Here is a 16,947-nt window from a genome sequence, read left to right on the forward strand (position 1 = left end):
CTATATAAGCAATACTAGGCGAGGCTGGGAGAGGGTGGGCTATAGGAGGCAAGCACAGAAAGAGTTTCCAGCTTTTGGAGGCAAGGACAGGCAGCGCCAGCAGCTGCCAAAGGCACTGCTCCCCAGTCAGTATCTGCCCCTTCCATTGTAAGGACCGGTTCAGTGCACGGAGGGTTCAGCACAGACCTGTCTTGTGGTGCAGACATCCCGAGCATTAAGAGATCCTGAATAATTTATTCAAGTGAGGGAGCAATTGGGGTTTTTTGTTGTTGTTTGGGTTTTTTTGTTTGTTTCTTTGGTTTTGTGGGGTTTTTCTACTGCAACTTTCCAGCAATTAGCTGGCACTGCACCTGTGCAGGCCTTTTGCCTGGAACAGATAGAGACTGCCTTAAGACTCAAAGTTGCATTACTACCTGCCCAAGAACTTCTTGGCAGCTTTACCTCTAACAGAAGGGTCACCCCATGTTGTTCTGCCCTTCTCACTCCCAAAAGCTATGAGCATCCTTTTCAGATGAAGTTAGGCTGGGAAAATAAAGCCATTATAAGCTTACAAGGGGCTCATATACTATATACATTGGGAAGAAGGAAAGGAGATAGGAAGAACTGAGAAGCTCCTAAACGAGATGCTTTGAATAGGAATAGGTTTGGGTTCACACCTGAAGGAATCGCTGGTACAGGGAGATTTCTGTGCATTTCTGCTGCTGCTGGGCAATGCATGGCCAGGCAGGCAGCATTGCCTCCCTCCTCAACTACTGCTCCGACTACAGAAAAGGCTGTATTCCCCTTCCCATGTGAATTCACCGTCTCTTTCTGTGTGGGGGCTGGGACAGGGTCCCTGACCTCCCCTAGGAAGCACTAGGAGCTGCTGGCAGCACATAGCACGCTGTAGGGTAGAGAAGCTCAAGGACTTCTTTTTGTGCTGTTCTGTGATAAAATTCTAGAACTAATATTGTATAAGCCCAAGGCTTTTTATTTGAAGGTTCATTTGAGACTGCCTAAATATAAACTTCATGGAAATTTGAAGAATTAAGATATTTCTGCTTTTGCTTGAGAAACAGTAACTAAAGAATGCTGCTTGCACCATCAACTAAGCAGTATGGAGGATTTCCACAAAGAGGGGGTTTTGCTTCCTTTTCAAGAAGAGTAGTGATATTGGGGGGAGGGGGGAAATCGCCCCCCAGTACTGTGCCAGATTTGTTTCATTTGCTATGTATTTTCCCTTATGAAGCTCGTACTACAGTGAACAAAATGCATGTGAGGCTGGAATACTGAACTACTAGCACAAACCATGAAATCGGTCTTTAAAGTTGATTGACATTCTCTCTGCTTCTCCTCCCTGTCAAAACAACAAAAAAAGAAAAGCACTACTGCCAACACCAAACCATTCAAGTGTCCAAAAAACACCAACCAAACAAAAGAGTTATTAAACCAAACCTCCCCATTTGAAAATGCAGCTAGAAGAGAATACAAGACAACATTGTCAGCGACGGTCTTTGTCCCTGTGCCAGTAACATGGAGATGTCTCTCTTCTGACTCAGTGAAAAGGAATCACCAGAGTACAAGAGATTATGTTTGCAAGTATAAAACAGTTCAAGGAATCTCAACACTTGCAATTTATTTAAAATGCTTTTCTTCTGCAGTTACTCTGCCTGAGGAAGCATGTAGCACAAGCAAATCTATCCCAAGTGTTTAAAAGCTATTTTGTAGATTAGCTAGTTTATAAACACCACAGAGAGCATAAAAAGAGTTTTTTCCTTTTGTAACAGGTATCCTTGCTGCTACTTTTAGACCTTATTTCCTAGAACCTATTCTTTCAATGCTCAACCAGCTGCTAGGAAAACATTATTGAATGCTGCAGCAAAAACCTAAATAAATTGCTTCTTCACTGCCTGCTTCTCATCTTAAAACTTTCAGCAACTTAAAAATAAAGAGACAAAAGGAGTACTATATAGATGCTCTTGGAATTTGCTTTTTGAACTGGCAATGTTTTGTGTCCTGTCAACTTCAGCTCAAGTCTCCCCTTATCTCCCCTTCCCTCCATCCTCAAACTTCCAACCCAAGTCCAGCACACTTTCTGGAGGAACTAGCAGTTAGCAGTAACGTATAGGTCCCAGTAGAGTTATGTGCTATGATCATTTTATTATATTGCATCTAGCATATTCCACAGTTGTTTAAAACATTACATCAGGAGCTGAACATTCAGCAGTTCAGGGCATGTGCTAAAGTTGCACAGAGCTTTAATGCCCACTTGAGGTGTCTCGCTTAAATCTGAGATTTAAACCACACACTGACCAATATTTCATTCTGACTGGTTTAAGTCTGGCAAAGTTTAAAGACAAGGTCATCGCACAAGCATCATCAGATACCAGCAGTAACGGATACAGCTGCCCTACCTGAAATAAAGTTTCTGCTCTTGGCTCCTTTGAGCTAAACTCAAGCCTAACAGGGAGGCACTCAACATCACTGGGGGCAGGAGTTTCCACTTGTGCTGCCTGTGAGCACACAGGTACCCCAAGCAATACTTTGAGCAACTTAAATTGTCACTACTTTGGTTAAACAGCTCATGTTAGCTCTCCTCTGCGGCATGGGTGATGGTGGCAGAAGAATTTTAACGAGCTGAACCAAGAAGCGTTTACCAGTCCTAGAGACTTCGAAAATCTTATTTTCCCAGGCTGAGCCACTGGACACAGCCTGGCCAGACCCTCCATCCCAGTGCTTGTCCCCCCAGCATGCCGGCACAGAGGCACGGTAGGGTCAAAGAGCCCCTGGGGAGCCCCTCTGTACCAGCTCCCTTTCCAGCCATGACCAGATCCTGCCTTCCAACAGCAACCCCCTCCCCCACACACAGTGCTCTTGGCTCCTGGCTTTTTTTCTTTTTTCTTTTGACACTAAGCAATACCAGTCCAAAAAAATATTAAGCCAATAATCATAAGTACTCAGAAGTTACAGCATAGCTGTAACCACTGATTATGTTCATTGCAAAAAGCTGTTTATGAGATTGCAAGCCCACATTCAGAGATGATCCTTTAAGATCTAATACTTTGAATTAGTTTAAAAAAAAATTAATAGAAAAACCCAACAGGGGCGCACTTTCTCAACTCACGTGAGTTAGTGTCATTGCAGCAATAGCAAATACAGCCACGCTAGCTAAACCAACAGCAATTTGCCCCAGAATTGCCAGCACTTTGCCTTCAGCACAAATCCTCACTCATCTAACTCCTATAATTGCTTAATACTAATCTACACACACATATTCCAGATGCAAAGGCCCAGAGTGCACTGCCCTGGTGCAGGTGAAACTTAATACGTGGGGAGAGAAGAGGAAGGTTTGATTCTCCAACCATTTAACTTCATCAAAGATGCTATTTAACTGCACCCAGAGATGTCTGGCTCGAGCGCAGCAATAACCCTGCCAGACAGGCAAACCAAGGTGCTTCGCTCGCAGCCTGCTGCGCTGAGTGTCCCAAATTGCCTGGTGACACAGAGTTGTACCTCAGGACTGTTTCACTCCTCGAGTGCAAACAGCCATTTTGATAACTCAGGCAGCAGCTGTTCCACCACACATGAAACCATTATTTAAAACCAGAAAAAAAAAAAAAAGAAAAACCTAAATGTAAGGGAGGTCAGGCGTGTGGGTAGTACATAATGAGCTCTGATTTGGCCAGGGCACCTCAAGGATTTCACCTTCAGGGTCTGCCACCTAATTATGCAGAAGGGAGGCTCCCCCACCCCACCAAAACCCAGCAGCGTAACCAAAACTCCCTTGCACTGTAACATGTCACCAATTTATCTCACCCTTCTCCTTCCCGAGGAATTCAGGTCTCTTTTCCCAACTGAAATATGCTCTATCACTGCCCATCTTGGGAATTCAGACTTTGGCATCATTAGTGGGAGGAGTCTCAAGTATTTCTAATATGAATATATTCTCTAAAAAACTAAAACACAGAAGGTGGGTGGTGGTTTTTTTCCTCGCTCCTATTAAGCCAAAACCCCGGCCACCTTATTTTCCTGTCTTTCTCTTAACACTGCTCCCTAATTCCACCCCCCATAACTATCCATCTTCACACTGCATTAAAGATAAATCATGTCCGACAATTCATGAGCAGCTTCAATTACCAAATCACTAGAAATCACAAGCACACCTGAGAGGGGGATATGGTTCTTTAAGCTTTTAGAATTTCATACTTGGCAAAGAAAAATGTCTTTGCAATGAACTGATAAAAATTAGGCATTTATCAGCATAAAGTGTTCAAATGAACAAGGAAGATATAAGTAAGGACTTCAGGTTTAGAACAGAGCATCACACTCCATACAGCTTTTTTTGAACTTCACATGAAGATTTAGAAACACCCACCAAAAAGCCCGTATTAAACAGGTAAGATATTAAAAAAAAAAATCCTATAAACTCAATTCAAGGGCCATATCAAGGCCTGAGGTTTGTTGCTGCTTAAGTGTCAGGTATGTCATTGTTTATAGAGCCTGTAAAATTTAGGCAGTGAGAGTACCAAAGCGAACTAAAGGACGCGAACTCTGGTTAACACAGATCTCTTAACCATTAGCTTTGAAATCCCAGAGACAGCCCTTGAGCAAGCCCACGTGTTTAAGGGGAGAACATCCTAGAAACTGATAGAAGGCATTAATAAAATTAATGCTCTGGGATGTCTTCAGAGTTAGTAGCTGAATTGTTGAAATGTCTGAATATTGCACAAAACCTGTAAATAAAGGTATTGTCTAGCTATCTGTGAGCACTTTTTTTCCCCTGCTCGGCAGGGAGCGGAATGGCTTGAAGAAACAGAATAGAATGATTGCAACAGCAACACTCAAATAATACACTGAGCTGACGCTAGACAAAAGCCATGACTTGACACGAGCTGCAGCACGCTCCCACACCTGGCTGGATGCGAATGCCACCTTCCACAACACTACTGCCTTTGGTTCTTAAAGTTCTAGGAAACGCGTTCAGATAATTGCTTTAACAATAGATATTAAACTGACTACAATATCTAACCATCTCAGCAGATGCCAATGTAAGAATCCAAATAACTGTAACACAGCAGCCTACTGTGAGTAAGAATCTACTGACACATACTATGATTACAAGCAACTGTAGCAGAGATATCATAGCAGCAAATTCAAATACATTTCTGAAGTCCAGGAGTAAAAAAAGTTAAAAAGCAAAGCCAACCCCAAAAGAACTCTTGAAAGCAAATTCAAATGGCAAGGGGGAAGAGGAAAACATGACTTACTACATCAGAGAAAATGTGAAAAAAATTCAAGGTAAGATTCACCCCACCCAAGTGCAGACATAGGTCATTAGGGGGTTTTCTCCCCACCCAAGTCCAGACATAGGTCATTAGGGTTTGTTTTTTTTTTTTCCCCTTGAGAAGAGGTTACCACATTAAAACAAAGGTAATGTATTTTAAGTACTTGCTGTCTTGGGCCCACCCCTTTCTGTCATGGAACAGCACAGCTATTGCTGCAAGATCCCCCCGTTACAACGGGCAGACATCAAATTTGGTCTCCCTCAACTAAATGGGGTATTTCCCCGGACAAGTTTGATTTTTAGAAGGTCTCTGCAAAGGCTGTAGATGTTCATTGTGATGGCCACATCTAGCCAACCAGAGCCAGAGCCAGTTCGTTTCAAGAGATCACTTAAAAGCCATCAGATGAGTACTCTCGATTACTGGTGATCCAGGCAAATTTGAACCTGTAATTTAGAGGTGAAGAGCTCTCTATCCCATTACCAGTCATAAAGACCATCTGGTCCCCTACTCCCTGATTAAAAAAAATGGTGCATGCAGTGCATCATCTATCAGAATTAATCTAACTCAGTTTGACGAGTGCCTTTTAGAGGAGGAAGAAAAAAAAAAAGTAACGATAATCCATGAATAAGTCAGTTGGGGAAAGATCCCAAAACACCCCATCCGTTTTAGCTGCAGAACAACCTTTTCCTCTTCGGGGCTGACAGCAGGAGCCCGCCGTGAGGACTTACTAGCCGCGGATTTCTGCGGCGCTGCCCGCCCGGCTCCCCCAGCCTCGGGTGGATTTCCTGCCTCCCACCGCCCGCCCCGCCGCCGCGCTCGGACAAAGGGCCGCTATTGTCCCCGGCTACAGAGGCTCCCCGTCCCCACGCAGCGGCAACCCCTCCACCGCGGCGCGGCGGACCCTCCCCGGCAGGCGCCCCCCGCCCCACGCGCGGGCGGGGACCCCCGCGGGGCCGCCCCTACCTGAGCTGTCCATGGTGCTGCCGCCCTCGGCGCGGTGCTGCTGCTGCTGCTGCTGCTGCTGCTGCCGCGCCGGGCTCCGGCCGCCCGCCCCCGCCGCCGCGCTGCCCCCGGGCTTGGCCCCGCCGTCAGCGCTGCTGTCCACCAGCTGCAAAGATTCATAGCCGTCACTGCCCGGCTTTTTCCGGTAGCTCCCGAGCAGGCTCATGGGCGAGCCGGGCGGAGAGCCTCCTCTGACGCCGCGGGCAGGAGGGAAGACAAGTGCCCCGGCCGCCCCGAGGGGAGGGGAAGGGCGGGAAGGGCGGGGCGGGACGGGGCGGCCGCCTCCCCTCCCCCCCGCGTAGCCGGTGCCGCCCCCTCCCGCCCCTCCGGGGCCCGGAAGCAATCGCGGAGGCCGCAGCCCCGCCGCCGGAGCCGGCTGGGTTTCAGGCCCCCGGTAGAAGCATCTTCAAATGAATGAGGTGACAGGGCGACGGGAGCGCTGCGGCGGCCGCGCAGCGGAGCGAGAGCGGTCAGAGCGCTTTCGGCGGGGGAGGGCCCCCCCACCGCCAGCTGCTGCGAGCCGTTAGTTAGCAAAAAGCGCTGGATCCACACCATTTCCTTCGCCGGGGCTATTATTCATGCGTTCTGGCAAACTCATCCCTCTCCCAAAAGAGGTCCTTCAGCTCGGAGGGTTAGGCTGTACAGCTGGCGTGAAGAGGTTCTCAAAATAGCGATCAACGTTAAGATCTTCCTATCGTGCCAGTGAAAGGTGCGTTCCTTGGGAACCGGCCAAGGTCACCAAGTGATGGGCTGACACAGCCAATTCTGCAGTCTAAAGGAGGAGGGATGGCAGAGCGGTTCTACACTGAGCCTCCAAAACCTAAAGAGCATCTCTGGTTCAGTGTAACACCGCATCTGTCTGCAGGCAAGTAACTGGGGGGGCTCCCGAACAGCAGCGCTGTGTCACGGCAGGCACCATGGGATGCATCAGCATCCCAGGCTCCCGCCTGTGCGACTGCTGGCTTAAAACTGGTGGCACCCAGCTGAGCAAGTGCTACTACTGATTGCTAAGCCATTTCTGTTGTTAGGTCTCACCCATCTATTTTTAGCTGTTCACATGTAAACAGACTTTAGACCAACACAAAGCATGTCCTTGAACAACTGATGAGCCATATCTCGCTCGACGCATTTTGCGGCCACAGCTAGTAGATCATAATTTCATTTCACATGGAGCAGAGGAACTGAGGGATGCTCCAAAGGAAATGACCACTATTAAACTCTTCTAAATGGATTTCTTTTTAATTTAAGGAAAAGCAAAGGCAAAAAGAAGCCATAGCATCCAGACACAAGTATGCCTTCAGCCCCTGACAGAAAGGACAGGAAGTACTCTGCTTAGAAAAATAGTGTGGGTTTGCTTCTAAAGCAATAACATCAATAAGCACTTCTGTAGCAATAACCATAACTTGAAATATTACTGACACTTGGCTTAAACTTTCCTGCTTAACACTCCAGGGCAGTGGGCATCTGGTACAGCCATACCTTGTCATGTGCTGTTGTTTATATAACTCCTGCAATTTTATAGTACAGTGCAGACAAGGTACATCTGTGACCCAGAATTTTCTCAGAAAAATCCAAGCAGATTTACAAGCGGCAAACTAAAATGAACTAACCTGACGTAAACTGTTTGCAGTTAGCAGCAGTAAAAGCTTGAACTCAAGGTTAGAATTGTGTATTTTCTACCCCCTCATAACTGGGCTCTTAATACATTGGTCAGTACGGAGCAATTTGTGGATTGCAATGCTCACCAATAAGAATGGGTCCCTTTCCCTCTCGGCACCCATATACAGCAACTTAAGAAAAAATAAAAGCACAGATATTTTTATTAGGGATCACATCTGTTAGTCTCTTCTGGTCAACCTAGGATACAACAATTCCTGTGCTCTAGGATAAAAATGGGAAATTGGGGATGGGTCAAGGCGGATTTTCATTTATTTTGCTTGCTCAGCTAACAGCCTGAACAAGAAAAAACAGGCTCTCGGATGAAGGGGGCACATTAAGGCTATGTAACATTTCCATGAGTACTCAAGCACACTTGCAGTGGAGATAATTGCAGCCCATTAGAGGGAACGAGCTGGGGAACCTGGCACAACACAACAACCTATCCTTCGTCTTAAACTGTCATCTGTGATCTCTAGCCTGCTCTGCTGCCTTTATCCATCAACTCAAGAAACTCAGCTTAGATAACTTCATATCCTAAATCCAGAAGTCATCTCTCTCACAGGTAAGCAGCAAGGGTCTGTTGCAAGGACTGTCTGCATCAAGCAGTGAAAGGGAAGTCCTACCAAAAGTGTTCTCATGGAACAAGGGTATAAGCAAGAGGGCAGGGTCACTCCAGCAGGAATTACAGCTCACCCTTCTCTGAGTACCATAGCCAGTCCAGAATTTATATTTCCCAAGTTGCAGTCTCGTTGTCACTGCCCACTGGAGCCTCACAGCACGTCTTTGGCTCAACATTTCCTACCCAGTGTTGGTGCGGCTGTCATGTCTTCAGAGGCACAGTACAGTCATACTTAGAAAGAAAAAAATAATTGCTCCTACTTGTTGAATCCATTATTCATTTCTTTCCACATTTGTCCCAGGGTTTGGGGGATGATAGCTTGCTTTCCCTCCAAGGAGGCCCAAAGGGGAATCACCACCATAGCCTGAAGTTCCAGCCTGGAGAAAGAGGGTTCTGCAAAGCATCAGTGCAGGCACCGAGCAGGGGCAGAGCAGCCTCTCCAGGGGATTTTGGGGCAGAGGAGGGAGGAGGAAACAGACTTCAAAGCCCCATCCTTGCTCGTAATTACCATTGCTACAAACACAAAGAGATGGGATTAGGGAAGCCTATTGTGTGGGATTCGGTTGAAGCTGCACGTATCCGTGCATTTTCCAGCCCTATGGGAAGTTTAGCTGAAGAGAACGTATAAAGTAATATTCACCTCTCCCCCCATTCTCCCTTTAAGTTGGGCTAATTAAGGCCCACATGGTTTTCCCTCTTTTGGAGGTCTACAGCATAAAGAATGCTATATACAAAAAACACAAAATCAAATAACATGTTAAATTTCACATGATTTTAAAAAAGAGAGTAAAGAAAGAAGATCTAGGGAAACAGCTACTTAGAAAAATTCATTAACATCCTTGAGGATTTCTTGAACAGTGGCCAATGATACTACAGAATATAGATGTATTCTGTTTGAATGGTAGGGCTGGCAGGTGCCATTAAGGCTGTGGGAGACATTAATGACATGCTAAGGAGGACTGTATGTTGCTCAAGACTCAAGAGATACAAACTCCCTGTTCCTGACCTTGGAAAAGTCAATTGATTTGCCCAGCCTCTAACTCTCCGTCTGCTTTTCTCTGTCTGGGTTGCAGCCTCTCCTGGGTAAAGTCTCTTTTCGTAGCTGTAATCAAGCACCAGCTATACTGAGGTACAATTTCATTTTTTCCACCTCTCCTGCAACTAGATGAACAGTTAAGGTGAAATATTATACTCTTAATTCTTCATGAATGCATTCAAACTGTGGAGTGTTGCGAGAACTACAAATACAGCTTGAAAATTAAATATCTGGAGCAACACCTTTAGAACTCAATAAACTAAACATTTTTTCCAAAGTAACTCCACTGTGAACAATGAACTCTCCCTGCACAGAGTGTTTCTGCAAGAAGTCCAAACCCAGGTGTATGTACATAGGTAAGAATATGGGAAGTACCGGCTATGCTGTATGATATGGACTGCTGTCACTGCCTGAAAAAAGATACATGCGTTATTAAGGAAAATAAGACTTGCTCAATCAGCTTTATATTCCTCAAGCAGATTTATTTCCATTTTCAGAAGCACCTAACACTGCTGCACAAGGCAGCTCCTTCTCTCTGCAGCCCAGGCTACAATAATTTCTTTCCTGTCTCCTCACGCTTACATGCACCTCGTTCCTTGCAGTGGGACACTGGGCCATTGAAACATACTCTAGAGAATTAACATTTTTACCTTTTCCCTCTTCAAGGCACTCAGTTCCTAATCAAATAACCTTAATTCGCGGACTCCTGAATTTAGGCTACCTTCAACATTCCTATAACAAGTACTCAATAAACTGGCCTTTCAAAAAAAAAAAAAAAAAAAAAAGGCAGAAGATCTTTAGCTCTACTTACCTTCCTTAAAACCTTGCAAGGAGCACCTGAGGCATTCAGCCACAGTTACATTCTGGAGAACATTTTCGCAACCCAGTAACCCACCCTGTTGCACTCTGCACACTGATTTGAGCTGTGCTATGAGCCATCCTGTCAGTGGAAGGAGGCTTAAGCACCTGTATAAATTAAAGCAGTTTGATAAACTTTTGATGGTCTGAAAAAAAATAAAAACCACCACCTTTTTGTGTTTGTTTAGTACCCAGACCTACAGACCAGCCTTTGCTGTACACATTAGGTAGCAGGGTATTCTTGAGATTTTGACACTTAATCTAGTTAGTCATCAAAAATTTGGTGTAGCAAAGGCACCTTTCCTGCCCTAAAAACTAATTGGATGTAGAACTGACAGCACTGACAACTGCATCTATCTCAACATCACATTTACCCCTAGAAGCCCTATGTTCTGCTAAAAACACAGACCAAACCTAAACCCTACACCCCTTCCCCAGCCACCACACTGAGCCGTGGGGTCACAACCCTGCTGACAGCAGCTCAGCCCCGCCAGGTAGGGAAGAGCATGCTCCGTGGGGGCCAGCTTTGACCCTAGTGCCTACTGTACTCTTCCAGCAGGAAAAGCAAGAGCATCACCACATTTTTCTGTTGAGTCTTTCCTCCTGGACCTGCCCCATAGCAGTTTTATTCCAGCAAGTATCCATTCCCTGTACTCTTAGGAGAAGGGTCTGTCCCACTGTCCTCCTCCCCAGAGAGCACTGACACCACCATCTCCACCTGCCAGCACTTTAAATAAGAGCCACTTGTTTAACCCTGGTTAAGCAAATCTGATTGCAATGATTACAGCCAGCAAGCTCCTTGTCTGGGCTAGGACCACCCCAGTTACCATCAGTGCAGATGAACTGTAAGAAACAATGCCACTCCATTTTGGGTCATTACTGCCACAGATAAAGAATATATTATTTTTTCTATTTTATTTTTGGCCTGGTGTGTTCAAACATAAACCAAAGATCTTAAAAACTTAAGCCATATAGCATCATTCAAATTGGCTTTGAGAAAGTGTTTCCTCTTGATTGCATCTGCTGCTCTCCATTCAACTCACCTGGTCCTTGTCACCTTAGAAGAGTATTGCATTTCCCTCCTGATGAAGGCTTAGTGCAGTGGGGAACAAAAGCAAAGCTATGGTGAGAGCCAAAACAATTCCACCTCAGAAGAGGGTCATGGTTCTTTGTTGTTGTTGTTTTCTTTTAAAAGACACCAATTCAGAAATCACAGCAGCTAACTAAGGTCATCAGGAGGCTATGTGATATCACTCTTTTTGCTTTACTTCTTGTCCTAAGAAAACTGAAACCAAAATACCTCCCTCTGTCTCCCCATCAAAACAGCAAGTGTCAAATCACTCTCAACCTTTACAAGAGGCAACGAATAAACTTTTACATATACAGCCAAAGGATTTACCTTACAACACATCTGATGCCAGCTTAGAAAAAACAGTGTCTTCTAAACAATCATTTTCCCTAAAAATAGACAGATCCTCAGTCTGGGACTGCCTTGAACTTAGGTTGAGTCCTACCCTGTTACAGTGTTAACCAGACCTAGCAGGAGCCTTCCCATCACTCTTATGTTTTATCTATAGGCACCAGCCTCCCCTCTTGCAGGCTCTGAATGCATTGAGGCAATCAGGGAGGATGCGTAAGGGTTTCTTCCCTGACAGTTCATTTCATAGCAGTGGCGACAGCTGACAAAATAAAACCCCAGGAGCCATCCCGTTGCAATTCCTACTCCTGTAGAATACGTTCTTCACATTTCCATGTTCAGGTGAGATGTGGGTCAAGCACAAATGACTTTGGGGCGTATGTGACCCATACAGCAAGTTTCACACTTCTTGGCCACTCATCTGGAGGCTTCATTCATTGCTCGGGCAGTGCCATGGGCTGGCCAGGAGCATCGATTCCTGTGTACTACTCTGGGAATGGGCACGTGATAGCAAAATGGGTACAGGCTCTCGGTATGCAGCCAGAAATACGATTTCAAAGGAGTATCCAGACTTGTGCTGAGGATAAGTAAGTGGTATTTGGCCTGGAGTCAAGGGTAGCTATGTGGTTCCTTTTTCTGTATGTAGGAAAGGCCATGCCTGGGTTTGCTGGAGAAATACGGAACTGTCACAGCCTGCCTGTGAGCAGTGGTTACATGGGGCAGTGTAGCGTACGTTACCAGTGTGGGATGCAGTGTGCCATGGGCATATAGGGCTGGTTTTGGGGCGGATCCAGGTGGAGAGAGAGGGGTCAAATGATCTAATCCTTTGTTACCTGCCCTGATATTCAGGAACTTCCAAACTGGCCATTCCTGTCTTCTTCATCTCTAATGAAAAGCAAACATGAGAAAGTTTCAGAGTTGTTTTTAAGTGTTCGACATAGAGCTTATCAATTAAACCTTTGCTTTCTTTCATCGGAGGAAGCCTTGAGCCTTTGCTGCAGTGAAACCTAACTGCAATACTCAGTGCCTCACTGAGAGCTGGAGCTTCAGCAGCTGAAGCTCCAGTGAATGTGTTCTTCAGTGGATGGACACTGAAGAACATATTCACGATCATTTGCCAAGCAAGAGCTGTAATTTCATTTCAGAGGTGTTCACAGTCGTTATGCAAGCGTCTGTAGAAGGAAACCCTTGCTGCCAAGAATGCTGATGGCAGAGAAAGCATCGCACCATTCTCACAAAAGCGTGCCTTTTGGTCATAGTACCAAAACCTGAGTGTAATTATCCTGAGAGCATCTGGGGATTTGGAGAGGGACAGTTTCATCGTGCGCTGTCAAGAATCTCGGCAAGGTTGCGCTTGCCTTGCTTATCTGTCAAATCAATTGGGGCACACTGGTGAGCCTGCATGGCTGCTTACCATTATTTTGTTTTCCAGAGACTTAGGATGTGACTAGTGTTTGACTCTCTTATTATCTTCTTACCCATCCTTTCCTCTCCATGATAGCCCACACCATTAAGTGTGTTGCTGTGTCTGCATATTTTTTATTTCTTGCCTTTTAGACTTGTTAAAGTGCTGTCAGGGATGATACACAACTTACTCATTTCAGCCCAAGACTTTGTTTCGGAGTATTCAAGGATTCGACTGGCTCCTCAGCAACGCTGAGCTGTGGAGCTGCTTGCCAAAGGCTGTTGTATATGCTAAAAATGTACATGCTTCAAAAAGAGAGTGGAGAAATATTTGGGAATAACAAATCTATAAGGGGCCATTAAATAGGAGTGTATCGCTGTTCACTCAGGAAGACCCCAGCCTGCAAACTGTTGGAAAATTGGAGGCGTTGCAGCCATTCAGACAATTCTTCAGGACAAAATCACATATTTAGGTAAAAATCAGATATTTTGCTGCCTAACTACCATTCATTCATCATTTCCCATTCACTGTGAGGTAAGTTGCTAAATACCAAGAAAAATCTGGGCATAGCCCTCCTAAAGCCTGTTTGCAAGCCTGCAAAATATGTATATATGTAATCCCCATTAGAATGAAAGGCACAAGTCCAGAAACACACAAACATTTCCATTAGTAACAAGAGAAGTTCTGCGTTCATTACCGAAGACAGAGGTGGGCCTATAGTGGGTACCTGGGAAAAATCTCAGCTTTATATTAAACCTGGCTGCTTGCAACTTGCAACGAGTTACAAAACTGAATTACTCAGCTCATGCACCTATAATGCATAGCTGCAGCTTGCATTTGTACTTGCATTTAAAGCAGTATAATGCCCAGATCTTCGCATTTTTAAACACATAGAAAAAAGTCTCAAGTGTAATTTTGAATTTCTTTTCAGCAGGTTATTGTTTGCATTGGAAAAAGGCTGGTGGTAAAAACAAGGAGAAAAATTATACAAGCAAGTCATCATGGGGTAACTTCAGCTACTGCTGCTGTGCTTGGGGTCAGACTCCAGCAGCAAGTAGCATAATGAAAATAGTCAGGTCATTGCTCTCGGGTAGCTCCGACCAAGGACCCCTCAACACAGTGAGTCTTCCCATGACAACAGAAGGGAAGTTACAGGTGTTGCGCGATGGCCGTTGCACACCTCACCCACTCCCATCACTACTTCATTTTAGGATGCATGGGATGAGGGTTTCCTTTGGGAGAATGGACCAGGGGACAAATATCCTCACTAAAAGCTTAAAAGTGATGGTTTCTCTTGGATGAATATGTAAGTGAGGTCCAGCTGATGAAGGGTAGGAAGATACAGATGGGTCCAATAGCACAGGAAGGTTTGCCAGAAACCCACACATCCCCATTAAAGTGATCCTACCTTCTTAGAGATTTTGATAGCATATTTTTTTATCTAATACTAATAGGAAAAATGATATTATTAGAGCCTTGTTGTTCTGGCTGCTATATAAAACATTAAAAAATGGTGTCTGTCTCAGCTCACAGTATCTACTGACTTATAGGTCCTGCATATCACACCTAACTGATGGAGTCTGGGTTCAGATTTATAGCTGCTCCTCATTTCCAAAGTAATACTCAAGGAGACTCTACAAGGCCGCATATGCTCTCTCCCACGACGCTGTTTCAATCCACAGGGCGCTCTGCAGTTTTGGAAGAATAGCTTGGACGTAATTCAAGGGGAGAGACACCCAGTTGCATTGGCATGGGAATAGCTTGCAGTGGATCATCATGACTTTGGATGCAGGCTGTAAATTCAGTGGTACAGGAGCCAGAAGTCCGGTCCTCAGTGACATTACGGCCACTTTAAGCAAGGCAGGGAGCAGGGCTGGGTATGAATGCCCTCAGCCTTCTCCTGGTGGCCCATTTACAGCACAAAAGGTAACAAAACCCTCTTTGCTAATTCCTACAACACTAACTGAATCAGCCTCTTGTGGATCCCACAGCTTGGTCACCTGTCTGGGAATGCATCACTGGGATGCCTTCAAGACACCCAGCAATACAAAAGCTTTGTGAACATCTAGATGAAGCGTACTTGACTCAGCAGAAAGGATTCAAAGCAATCTTCCTCTCCTGTCGATGCCTCCTGCGCTGCTGTAAGCGTTCAGTGAGAGCTGCTCCACACCGCAGGATGCTCTCCCTGAGGCTGCAAACAGCCCTGAGCGAGGGGCAAGTGATGGAGCTGGGGGAAACTCACAGCTTACCCAGATCCAGCTCAGGTTTTCAATACCATTTAGGGCAGGAAAGAATTTATCATCACATATGTTAACTCAGAAAGTAATATTGCAGGGGCTAGTCTATACCACGTGGCTTTAAAATAATTACGCTGTGTGGCTCCCAGGCTGGGAGTTTTGTGTGGATATGTTTCAGCTTAAATACCTTAAAAATTCTGTTGGGGTGGAAAATTAATGCCAGGAGTAAATGTGTGCAGAGTCAGAGAGCCTGCCTGCATCCTACCCCGGGGTGCCTTGGCAAGCGCCCCCGCGCTGGGGCGGAGACCCGTGAACGGACATTGTACTGCAGAGAAACCTTTGCTAGCTAGAAAGCAAATTGCTCTTTCTGTGAAGTTTTATTACTTGGAAAAAGAATTCAAGTGTTTGGGTCATTTTTTTCTGCTTCAAAACACGGTCTGGGGAAGGGAATAAACTTCACAAGTTTCCTGCATGGCAAAAAAAAAAAACATTTCAGAGGATTTGAAGAAAATCCTGGCCCTTGCCTCAGTCTCCCTGCATGATTTTGTTCTGCACACCCAATTTCTCCATCTGTCTGCCTCCCAGCCATGATTCAGGGATGTAAATGATACCATTTCCTATCCTTGTTATTTCTGGTTACTGAAAACAAGAACTTATTCAGGAGAAAGAAGTCTATATAGTTTACAGTGCCTATTGAAACAGGGCCTCATACACTATTGTCATGTAAGCTACTGTAAGAGTTCATAAAATATTATTTATAATTTAGTATAAATAATAAAGAGTAATATTTATAGCATTTTAATGTTGAGAGGTTCCCACGGCCGCTTTATCCACCTCTGAAAAAGCATCTATAATCTAATTTTTACGGCAGATGGAAATTACAGTATCTCAGTCCAGTACAGTTGCAGCTGGGATTTCCAGACCGTGTTCCCTACAGCCAGAGATTTTTCTTCTCCAAATCTGAGTGCTATGGGACGCCACACACCCAGCAAAGACCAGACCCCCATGAGCAGCTCCACAGCGGTTTCAGACATCTCCCCATCTCTGGAGCATCCCAGGAGAGGAGCAGCCACCCCTTTGGGTCCGGCCATTCGTCATAGATGCTTGGGTTAGGTTCTTTGCTACATCCCTCACACACTGGTGATGCTAATTCCCTTTGCAGTGCAAATTTCAGGCACCTGAGCAGAGCTGGGGGTGCAGTAAAACATGACCCCACGGTGTCAGCACCAAGTCCATGAGCCCCGGCAGGCCAATTTTGATCCCAAAACCTGGGCAGCACATCTGGGTACCAAACTCTCCGCCACTACAGTCCAGCAATTCCCTTTTCCATATAGCCCCTGGGCTGCCACCATATTTTTGCAGCAAAGCAGAATGGATTTCAGCAAATCCTGCCCAAAAATCCAGCTTTGAGGACTCGTACAAAGAGCCACAGCAGGTGCAGCGGGAGGCC

The 16,947-nt window shown here is 45.4% G+C and overlaps 1 protein-coding gene across 2 annotated transcripts in view; it reads right to left on the bottom strand.

Annotated features, from left to right (window-relative positions):
• The window catches only part of DNAJC6 (DnaJ heat shock protein family (Hsp40) member C6), a gene marked incomplete at its 5' end in the record, with an annotated part of 52,089 nt that overhangs the window by 33,686 nt on the left and 1,456 nt on the right, over positions 1–16,947 (bottom strand). The window contains 2 exons of one of the 2 annotated variants that reach the window (XM_082313061.1): positions 6,228–6,372; positions 8,619–8,775. In XM_082313061.1, coding sequence (XP_082169187.1) covers positions 6,228–6,372; positions 8,619–8,720 — 247 coding nt within the window. Of the gene's footprint in view, positions 1–6,227; positions 6,433–8,618; positions 8,776–16,947 lie in introns of those variants that run through there. The other variant, XM_082313062.1, reaches the window with a different exon arrangement.

The sequence above is a fragment of the Platalea leucorodia genome (genome assembly GCF_965183815.1).
Source record: "Platalea leucorodia genome assembly, chromosome: 5".
Classification (NCBI taxonomy): domain Eukaryota; kingdom Metazoa; phylum Chordata; class Aves; order Pelecaniformes; family Threskiornithidae; genus Platalea; species Platalea leucorodia.